Source organism: Polyodon spathula, chromosome 47 (assembly GCF_017654505.1).
Source record: "Polyodon spathula isolate WHYD16114869_AA chromosome 47, ASM1765450v1, whole genome shotgun sequence".
Taxonomy (NCBI): domain Eukaryota; kingdom Metazoa; phylum Chordata; class Actinopteri; order Acipenseriformes; family Polyodontidae; genus Polyodon; species Polyodon spathula.
This window is the reverse complement of record NC_054580.1, coordinates 2,373,854-2,384,756: the sequence shown is the minus strand read 5'-3', so window position 1 is coordinate 2,384,756 and position 10,903 is coordinate 2,373,854. Positions and strand designations below refer to the sequence as shown.

Below are 10,903 nucleotides of genomic sequence, written 5' to 3'. Positions count from 1 at the left end.
TGGAGACCTCGTTACAGGACAGAGAACCACCCTCCCTCACTGTCTCTCTCTCCAGGAGTCCTCCAACACCTACCAACAAACAAGACCCACACACACACACCACCCACACTGGGGGGGAGGGGGAGAAACCCCTGAACGAGGGGGCCCCCAAACACCGAACAAAGGGGGGAGAGGAGAGGAGTACTCCCCCAAACAAGGGCAGCCCAAGAGAGAAGAAGAGAAGAGGGGGGAGAGGAGGAGAGAGGAGAGAGAGAAGGGGGGACCGTTCAAACACACTGACTCCCCCAATCACACTGGTCCTAGTCTTTTGGGGTAATCTCCACAAACAGGGAGAGAGGAGCGAGAGAGAGAGGGACGCATCCCGGAAGTGGAGAGGGCCAGTAACCTCCAATCCTCGATCCTTAGCATGGTCCAGGAGAGATTTATTGGAGTCCAAGGAGACATTGAGAAAGGTCCTCCCAACAGGACAGAGGGAACAGGAAAGACATTATACTACGAGAGAAAGGGGGGAGGAGGTTCCCATGAGCGGAGGGGGAGAGAGGGGAGAGAGGAGAGAAGACACACACAGGACAGGGGGGGAGAGAGAGAAAGGGGGAGCATCAGTCTCTAGCCCAAAGGGGGGAAGACTGAGACATGGTGGGGGAGAGATTGAGAGGAGGGGGGGAGAGACACACACACACACACACACAGGAAAGGGGGGAGAAAGGGGGGGAGAGGGAGACAAGACGAGGGAAAGGGGGGACACACTGACACACACACATGACACAACCACCACACTGGGACACACACACACTGACACACACACACACACACACACACACACACACACACACACACACACACACACCACACACACACTGACACACACACACACACACACACACACACACACTGACACACACACACACACACACACACACACACACACACACACACACACAACACACACACACACACACACACACACACACACACACACACACACACACACACACACACACACACACACACACACACACACACACACACACACACACACACACACAGATGTTTTGTTTTCACAGCAGCGTGACTCTGTTTCACATTAACCTCGAAACACGATCCTCATGCATGGGTAAAAAACAAAACATCGTGCAATATAATATTAACCACGCAGAGGAACAGAAAACCATTACTACTGTCATCACCCTTATCACTATTATCATGATGATGATACAGAGTACCGTGTGTTTACTCGACTATGATTACTATTTAATAATCATTATATTATAATACACAGTATCTCGTCACACAGCGCCTGGTTATATATTTCACCGGGGTTTCAATCTCACCTGAACCCTACCTGCGTGCTGACAGCGACTCCAATCCCAGCCTCCTGCGATATCTCGCTCTGATATCTGATATCTCGCTCTGATATCTGATATCTCGCTCTGATATCTGATATCTCGCTCTGATATCTGATATTTCGCTCTGATATTTGATATTTCGCTCTGATATTTGTAATCAGTGCTTTGCTGCTGTTTTGTATCTTGGGCTACGGCAGCCCTGAGAGGACAAACCGCACCTCCCGACAAACACTGCGCTGAAACAGGGGCGGGCACCGTGACGTCAGAGAACAGGGTGAGGTCAGCGCTGAAGGGGCGTGGCTGCGGCGCCGAGGCAATTATTATTATTATTATTATTATTATTATTATTATTATTATTATTATATTATTATTATACAATAAAGCATTTAATCTCCAATAATAATAATAATAATAAATAATAATAATAATAATAATAATAATAATATATTATAGGTTAGATAATTCAAGAGGATTGGAATATGATTATTGTTACTATTCTCACATGCATATAAAATGAATGTTAATGATATTATATACAATTAATCCTCTTATTAATTAACCCAGTCCGCCCCACGGTCACCTGCGACCGGCTCCCACTATAAGGCTCTGTGTGCCGGGGGAGGCAGTTTTCACTGGGCGCGTCTCCGGTCTCTCTAGACACGGGTTTGAGAGGCTTGTGGAAATCACGAAGCGATGAAACTCTCGCTGTCAAACCACGCACGGCTATCCACGCTTTCCAGTAATGGTACGGTCCGGATTCCATTCAGGGCGTGGTACCCATCTGGCCACCCCCCTGCTCTGACGATGCAATGGTACAGTCGTGGTTTCTTCTGCTTCAGCATCCTTTCACAAGAGCATCTCGCAGCTTCGCATTGAGCTCAATTACTAGTGAAACAGCAGCCGGAAAGCTATTACTGGCATAGCTAATGCAATAATAACAATACTAGACCGGGTCTGGGTACCTGCAATCCTTTATCAGAGAGCAGGAGACGCGCACACACACACACACACACACACAACACACACACACACACACACACAGAGGCTTGCTTTACGCTTTTCACTTGATTAGGGATCGATTGAAAAAGAATTGATTGATTAGTATCGATTGTGAATCAGTTCATTGTGCACCCAGAGCCTCGACTGATCGACCGGCGCGTCACTCTGCGGCTGGACAGGTTAGTGTCTGAAAATCAGAGACTGGACAGGGTTAGTGTCGAAAACAGAGACAGGAGAGAGAGAGGGAGGGGGGGGGGGGGGGGGGGGGGGGGGGGGGGGAGAGAGAGAGAGGAGATATAGATAGATAAATAGAGATAGACAGACTGCAGGACTGCTGCACACAGGGTTAATAATATCAGGGTCAATTCCATCACTCTGGAAACCAAATCTGTGTGTGAGAGCGAGGGAGGGAGTGTGTGTGTCTTGTTGTGTGTTCTCGTTGTGTGTGTTATTGTGTGTCCCATCAATAAAATAGGAACTTGGAATGTGTATTGAGGGAAACGGGACTGTTCCGGAACGCTGCCAGTGCCGGCTCTGATCACACAGAGAAGCTCATCGTGGTGTGGTGTGTGCTGCCCAGTGCCGGCTCCTGATCACACAGAGAAGCTCATCGTGTGTGTGTGTGTGTGTGTGGGTGTGTGGGAGGGGGGGTTGTTAAATTGGGTCAGACCCCCCCCACCCCCCTCTTCCCCAGGGGGGCAGGCAGGCAGGCAGGCTGGGGCTGTTTATTCAGCACAGAGTCGCCTCGCTTCTAGAACAGCTAGAGAGAGAAATCCATTAACACAGAACTGCTAGAGGAACAGAGAGAGAAAGAAGTCATCTGAGAGAGAGGGGGAGAAAAAGAGAGAGGAGAAAGCGAGTAGAGGGGGGGAGATAGAGAGGAAAGAGGCCATCAGAGAGGAGGGGGAGAGGAAAGAGAGAGAGGAGGGGGAGAGGGAGAGAGCGGGCGGAGAGGCGAGGAGGAGAGAGGCCATTAGAGAGAGGAGGAGAGAGAGAGGAGGGGGAGACGCCCCGGGGGCGCGCTACCGAGAGAGGAGGGGAGGGGGAGGCTAGAGGGGGGGGATTCTCCTCAGCCTTTGGCCCCGGCCATCAGCGAAGGGGGAGCGAGAGCGCGAGGAGAGGGGAGAGAGAGAGGGGGAAGCCACGAGGCCGGGTCAGAGAGAGAGGAGGAGAGAGAGGGGGAGATAGAGAGGGGGAGAAAGAGGCCATCAGAGAGGGGAAGAGAGAAGAGAGAGGAGAGATGAGGGGAGGGGGGAGATAGAGAGAGAGAGGGGAGGCAGGATAGATGAGAGGGGAGAGCCTCAGAGAGGGGGGAACGCGATAGAGAGAGAGAGGGGGGGAGATAGAGAGGAAAGAGGAGGAGGGCCTCAGAGAGAGGGGGAGCAGAAAAACGAGAGGGAGAGAGGGGGAGAGAGAGGAAAGAGGCCATCAGAGAGAGGGGGCGAGAGCTAGATGAGAGGAGGAGAGAGGGGAGATAGGGAGAGGACGAAGAGGCGAGAGGGGGGAGAGGGGAGAGGATGGGAGGGGGGAGAGATAGAGGTGAAAGAGGGGGGAGAGAGAGAGGAGAGGGAGAGAGAGCGAGGAGGAGATAGAGAGGGAGAGGAAAATCGTACATCTCAGAGAGGGGAGGCGATAGAGAGAGGAGAGGGGGAGATAGAGAGGAGGCTAGAGGCCATCGAGAGAGGAGGGGGAGAGAGAGAGAGAGGGGGAGAGAGAGGAGAGAGAAAGAGAGAGAGAGAGAGAGAGGGGGAGAGATAGAGAGAGGGGAGAGATAGAGAGAGGAGAGAGGTCATTTGAAAGAGAGGGGGGGAGTCCTCTGGGGAGAACGTGAGAGCGAGGGGAGGGAATTGGAGGAGAGGATGGATGGAACAGAGAGAGGAGAGAGGGATAAGTCTAAATGAGAATATAGAAAAGCAGACTTTGTCGAGAGGTTAACTACACTTCCCTGCTTGACTGAGATCCTTTCAAGTTACAGCAGCTAGAGATTCTATTAAACCCTCCTCCCCTCCCCTCCCCTCCCCTCTCTCCTCAGCGCTATGAAAGGAGACACCCCTGTGAGCGGCACCATGAGTATCGGACAGGCTCGCAAACTGGTGGAGCAGCTGAAGATTGAAGCCAGCATGTGCAGAATCAAAGTGAGGAGAGAGGAGAGGGGAGAGGGAGAGAGAGAGAGAGGGAGAGAGAGGGGAGAGGAGGAGAGGGGGAGGAGAGGAAAGGAAAGGAACAAAATCAAATTGATGAAAAGCTGTTGGTCTGTCTCTCTCTCTCTCGTCAGGTTTCGAAGGCAGCGGCTGATCTGATGGCGTTCTGCGACGCTCACGCCTGCGAGGACCCCCTGATCACCCCCGTCCCGACCTCCGAAAACCCCTTCAGAGAGAAGAAATTCTTCTGTGCCCTGCTGTAAGAGGAGAGCATCACACACACACACACTGATCACCCCCGTCCCGACCTCCGAAAACCCCTTCAGAGAGAAGAAATTCTTCTGTGCCCTGCTGTAAGAGGAGAGCATCACACACACACACACTGATCACCCCCGTCCCGACCTCCGAAAACCCCTTCAGAGAGAAGAAATTCTTCTGTGCCCCGCTGTAAGAGGAGAGCATCACACACACACACACTGATCACCCCCGTCCCGACCTCCGAAAACCCCTTCAGAGAGAAGAAATTCTTCTGTGCCCTGCTGTAAGAGGAGAGCATCACACACACACACACTGATCACCCCCGTCCCGACCTCCGAAAACCCCTTCAGAGAGAAGAAATTCTTCTGTGCCCTGCTGTAAGAGGAGAGCATCACACACACACACTGATCACCCCCGTCCCGACCTCCGAAAACCCCTTCAGAGAGAAGAAATTCTTCTGTGCCCTGCTGTAAGAGGAGAGAATCACACACACACACTGATCACCCCCGTCCCGACCTCCGAAAACCCCTTCAGAGAAGAAATTCTAAAAAAAAAAAAAAAAAAAAACACTTTTCAAAATTAATAAAAAACAAAACTGGCTTGCTGGTCGTGGCGTCTCCCCAGAGAACGAAAACGGGGATATAAATAATAATAATAATAAAGATTCGGGTGAACTAAACCTCACTGCTTCCTGTCCTGATTTTAAAAAAATAAATAAATGAGAGAGGAGACGGAGACAAAGGACAGAGAGAGAGACAGACAGAGAGGAGGGGGAGAGACAGAGAGAGAAGGGGAGAGAGATGCTGGACAAGCAGCTGAAAATCAACACTTTTGCACACAATATATCTTTCATTGAAATTATGATTCATTCCCTTGCTTTATACGGGAGAGGGACGGGACGGGGAGCTTAAAATGAAGCCAGACTGCATTAAGATGAAAAAGGCCGTTTGGAGACGGAGGCTGTATTATAAATAACCTGCAGATCATTTACTGCAGCAGTGCAGGGGTTAAAACACTTTGTCTAGAGACACACACACACACACACACACAGAAAACTCTGGTCTTTGTAAATGAGCTTTATTCTTGAAGGAGGCGGAGTCACAGGACAGCCCTCAAATTACACAACATTGAATTAAAATCACGTTTCCATCCAACTCAATGATTTCCAAAGCAAAACGATCACCAGACAATCTCTTCCCTCTGTGTTTATATATATTGAGCTTCATCAGCGTTATTACTGACGTGAAACTAGAAGTGTCCCAAACAGTCAGATTTCCGCACCAAAGTACAAAACGCAGCAAACCCCATGGATCAATGAGATCAAATGATCGATGAAGGCACTACTCCTCCAGCTGAAAACAGCGATGCACTGCCCGCGCGACTCGGCTTCTTCAAGTCTGATCTCAAAGTGAACGTTCATACAGAAACGCACACAACTGTACAAAATGCACGGGGAGATTCCAGGGGAGTTCTGGAAGCTGCTGAAAGTTCTGAGATTCTTCCCCGGGAATTCCCTCCGGATTAGAAGAGCTTGATCATGGATTCCCGCGACTTTCCGATTCCGATCCATTTCACTGAAAGAAAAAAAAAAAAAAAACACACGCACACAGAGAGGGGTTTAGTGTCTGACTGATAAAACACTTCATCCAAACTACATCTCCCATCAACCCTGGCTGGTACAGAGAGGCATGCTGGGAGACGTAGTTCATTTTTCCAATGCTGCTTTTGAGAAAGGCTGCACTCTGGTTGAGAATGTCAATGGGCAATGCCTTGTGTATGGAGCGGGTTTGGGGGGCGGGGGGGCTCACCGGGGACCTCCAGGAACCTCTCGATGAAGCGCACGTACTCCTGCGCGTTGAGGGGCAGGTCCGAGAGCGAGCGTGCCTGCTCCGTGCTCGTCTGCCAGCCCGGGAGAGTCACGAAATCCACCGAAACACAACTCAGCACATCCATGTTAGCTGAGAGAGAGAGAGAGAGGGGGGGGGTGGGTAGAGAGAGATAGAGAGAGGGGAGGGAGAGGGGGAGGAGAGGAGAGAGAGAGGGGGGGGGGGGAGGAGAGAGAGAGAGAGGGGAGGGAGAGAGGAGAGAGAGAGAGGAGCGAGGGGGACACAGACAGGCTGGAGAGGAGGACAATTGAGTCTCTCCCTCTCCGTCTGTGTGTCTGTCCCCTCTCTCTCTCTTTCTTACCTGGGAAGCTCGGAATCTCCTTCCCGTCGATCCTGTAAGCCACGCCCACCTTGATCTCCTCCAGCGTGTCCAGGATGTCCAGTTTGGTGAGAGCGAGGCTGCGGGGGGGAGGAGTTTCAGATCATGCCTTCAGAGAACAAGCAAGCAGCACTGTCCTGTGTGAGCGTGTGCGTCTCTCTGTGTGCGTCTCAGTGTGTCTCGCTATGTCTGCATCTCTCTGCGTGTGTCTCAGTGTGTCTCGCTGTGTGTTGATCATGTGAGCGTATTTGACCAGCACCAGGTCCAGCCAGCCACACCTCCTCCTGCGACCTGTCGTCACGCCAACCTCAAAACCCCGCCTCTGCAGCAGCGCCCCCACCTCCCCCCCAGCGAGGGGCGGAGAGAGAGAGGAGTCTCTCTAACACTGTCCCACTCTACAGACAGTAACACAGAGAGAGGGAGAGGAGAAACAACGCAGGACAGGCACATCGCTTGACACACACACACGAACCCAGCTACAGTGTCACCAGGACACACCAGAAGTGTCTCAACACACACACACACAACAACAAGCACAGTGTCGCAACATTGTCCTGCTCTGTGGGGAACGGAGAGGGCGCCCAGACCCCACTCTGTGGTGGTAGGCCTTCACCGACTCCGTACACTTTGCCCACGTTTCTGGGGGGAGGAGAATGCCGAGAGACCGAGTGTGCACAACCCCCCCACAAAACGTTTTGCAGTTGGGACGAACGTCACAAAGGGGTAAGTACCTGGGGGCGGGGCCAGAACACACAGCAGTGAGGAGACACAGCGACTGGACTAGAACATTACCTTAAAATTACAGTCAGAACTGACATGAGAAATATTAAATCTAACGTCTCACTAGAGTGTCTCTCAGTGTCTGTCAGTGTCAATTCAATTACAAGTGTTTCCCACTAGAAGCAGTCTTTCTCAGTGTCTTCCGGTCAATTTAATACAAGTGTTTCCACTAGAAGTCGCTAGCTCAGTGTCTATCAAACGCGAGAGGAAAAAGTGGGCGGTTGTGTATGTGGAGCGCGTCTTTGTTCCACTAGAAGTCTCTCTCAGTGTCTATTCAATATTCAATTGTTCCTGTGAGAGGATCGTCAGCGGTGAGTTGTGCTCAATGGGGCAAAAAAAAAAAAAAAAAACTGTATCTATCAGTGAGTGCGAGTGTGTGTGTGTGTCTCCCTGTGTGTGCGTCAGCGTGTTTGTGTGTCTGTCTCTCTCTCACCGAAGTCAATGTCCAGCAGCGCTGCGTTGGCCCCTTCCACCAAGATCTTCTTGGGAGGCCCTTGCAGGGCCTGGTTCATGAAATACACAGCAGTGAGGAGACAGGGCGACTGGACTCCGAACATTACCTTAAAGGGAGGGAGATTGAGAGAGAGAGATGAGAGCGAGAGATTAGAGAACGTTTCCACTCTAGAGTGTCTCATCAGTGTCTTCTAGAAGAGAGCGAGTTCAGCAGAGCAGCGTTTGGGCTAGAAGTCTTCATCAGTGTTATTATTGAAACTAGAAGAGAGCGAGTCAAGCAGACCAGCGTTTGGGCTCCAGTGCCTTCATCAGTGTTATTAAAACTAGAAGAGAGTGAGTCAGCAGAGCAGCGTTTGGGCTCTCTCTCTTCATCAGTGTTATTATTGAAACTAGAAGAGAGGCGAGTTCCAGCAGAGCAGCGTCTTGGGCTCCAGAGCTTCATCAGTGTTATTATTGAAACTAGAAGAGAGCGAGTCGAGCAGACCAGCGTTTGGGCTCCGCAAACACCTGGGAGGGAGGGAGATTGAGAGTAGAAGAGGGAGCGAGTCGAGCAGAGCAGCGTTTGGGCTCCAGAGCTTCATCAGTGTTATTATTGAAACTAGAAGAGAGCGAGTCGAGCAGAGCAGCGTTTGGGCTCCAGAGCTTCATCAGTGTTATTATTGAAACTAGAAGAGAGCGAGTCGAGCAGAGCAGCGTTTGGGCTCTAGAGCTTCATCAGTGTTATTATTGAAACTAGAAGAGAGCGAGTCGAGCAGAGCAGCGTTTGGGCTCCAGAGCTTCATCAGTGTTATTATTGAAACTAGAAGAGAGCGAGTCGAGCAGAGCAGCGTTTGGGCTCCAGAGCTTCATCAGTGTTATTATTGAAACTAGAAGAGAGCGAGTCGAGCAGAGCAGCGTTTGGGCTCCAGAGCTTCATCAGTGTTATTATTGAAACTAGAAGAGAGCGAGTCGAGCAGAGCAGCGTTTGGGCTCCAGAGCTTCATCAGTGTTATTATTGAAACTAGAAGAGAGCGAGTCGAGCAGAGCAGCGCTGGGGCTCAGATCAGTGGATCAATACTCAAGGACTGACCTTCAGCTGCTGGAGCTCTGTCTCTGTGTCGATGTCGAGGGCGGGGTACATCGACTTAAACTGTCCTGCCAGGAGCAGGAACCTGTCCGGCAGGAAGCAGGGAGAGAGCATTCAATTACAAAACACTGACAAACAGAAATCAATGAATACAACCCAGATCAAGGGATATTCGATTGGGTGCTGATCAATATATCTGCCGTTTCATTTTGTATTGAAGATCAACTTATTATTGGATATGAACACAGAGCTGGAAACGAGACTCCCGCTGCACAGCGGTGTGATCCAGTCCTGCTTTCACTAGGAGTTTAATAATCAGACTCCCGCTGCACAGCGGTGTGATCCAGTCCTGCTTTCACTAGGAGTTTAATAATCAGACACACCTGAGCTTGTTAGCTAGACACACTGGGGGCTGATCAAGCTGCTAGCAGTAAAACCTGGACTGGATCACACTGCTGTGCAATAGGGGTCCAGTTCTCGCCCCTGTGAATACGACCTGGGTAGCCCCGCCCCCTCCTCACTTTTTCTGGAACTCCCCGAAATCAGCGAGCAGGTCGCAGATACGCAGCCCTGTGCGACTGGCCTTCGAGGAGTAAGCAGGACCGATCCCCTTCTTAGTGGTGCCCAGACTGGGGGAGCGAGGAGGGGAGAGGAGAGGAGGGGTTAGACATGTTAAATATGATTCACTCATTTAGATGTTGGAGGTACAGTTTTAAAAATAAATATATATGACAGCCAGAGAGATATTAATACTGTAATATATAAACACCCCCCCACTCAGACACACACAGAGTATTAAACACACTTCTTGCCAGCCTGCTCCTGTCTCAGCTCCTCCTGAATGCCATCGGCAGCCTGCACCTTTATTAAACACTGTGGGCTAGAGAGAGAGAGAGAGAGAGAGAGAGAGAGAGAGAGAGAGGAGAGAGGAGAGAGAGGAGAAGAGAGAGAGGAGAGTGAGAGAGAGGGAGGGAGGTAGAGCCCGACCGTGAAGACGCGAGGCGGAGAGAGGCAGAGAGAGGCGATGAGGCGAGATGAATGCGGGAGCGAGGAGGGTGAGAGAGAGGAGAAGGAGAATCATGGGCGCCGAGGTGGCGGAGAGCGAGAGAGAGAGGGAACAGTCAGGAGCGAGAGAGGGAGGCGAGGGATACAGACAGAGAGAGCGACGAGGAGGCTTGGCCAGATGAGAGGGGAGGCTCTCTCTCGAGAGGCGCGCGGAGGAGGAGAGGAGAGAGAGAGAGAGGACGGTTGATGAGGGCTCTCTAGAGAGAACCCCTCGTATCTGAGAGGCTTAGCGAGAGAGGAGATGAGGCTCCTTGAAGGAGGGAGTGCGATGCGAGGGGAGGAGGGGGAGAGAGAGGAGAGGAGGAGGGGAGGGAGAGGAGAGAGAGAGAGAGGGGGGGGGGGGAGAGGGGGGGGGGGGGGGGGAGAAAGAGAGAGAGGGAGAGAGGGAGGGAGGGAGGGGGAGAGATAGAGGAGAGAGGGAGAGGGGGGGGGGGGGGGGTGGAGGGGAGGGGGGGGGGGGGGGAGAGGGGGAGAGATGGAGGGATGAGAGAGGCCTAGAGAGGAGGGAGGCGAGAGAGAGCGAGAGGAGAGAGGGAGAGACGAGAAAGCGAGGAGAGGCGATGGAGTTCGAGAGAGGGGGGTAGTGAGAG

At 51.7% G+C, this 10,903-nt stretch overlaps 1 protein-coding gene and 1 pseudogene across 2 annotated transcripts; one reads left to right on the top strand and one right to left on the bottom strand.

The window, feature by feature from the left end:
• The first annotated feature begins 2,436 nt into the window (after positions 1-2,436).
• gng3 (guanine nucleotide binding protein (G protein), gamma 3) lies at positions 2,437-5,200 on the top strand. Of its 2 annotated transcripts, XM_041237978.1 has the most exons (4): positions 2,437-2,524; positions 4,378-4,480; positions 4,621-4,727; positions 4,822-5,200. In XM_041237978.1, the coding sequence occupies exons 2-4, from the start codon at positions 4,382-4,384 to the stop codon at positions 4,841-4,843; spliced, it is 228 nt and encodes a 75-aa protein (XP_041093912.1). In that variant the 5' UTR covers positions 2,437-2,524; positions 4,378-4,381; the 3' UTR covers positions 4,844-5,200. The 2 variants fall into 2 exon arrangements, with proteins under 2 accessions (XP_041093912.1, XP_041093911.1); XM_041237977.1 differs by having other exon boundaries at positions 4,621-5,200.
• A 917-nt stretch (positions 5,201-6,117) lies between these two features.
• The window catches only part of LOC121306288, an 8,772-nt pseudogene continuing 3,986 nt past the window's right edge, over positions 6,118-10,903 (bottom strand).

What these genes read in the sequence shown, in the direction of transcription:
- gng3 (XM_041237978.1), top strand. Translation starts at nt 4,382, where the DNA reads ATGAAAGGAGACACCCCTGTGAGCGGCACCATGAGTATCGGACAGGCT. An exon ending in CCAGCATGTGCAGAATCAAA is followed by an intron (nt 4,481 to 4,620) that starts GTGAGGAGAGAG and finishes CTCTCTCGTCAG; the next exon opens with GTTTCGAAGGCAGCGGCTGA. An exon ending in AACCCCTTCAGAGAGAAGAA is followed by an intron (nt 4,728 to 4,821) that starts ATTCTTCTGTGC and finishes CAGAGAGAAGAA; the next exon opens with ATTCTTCTGTGCCCTGCTGT.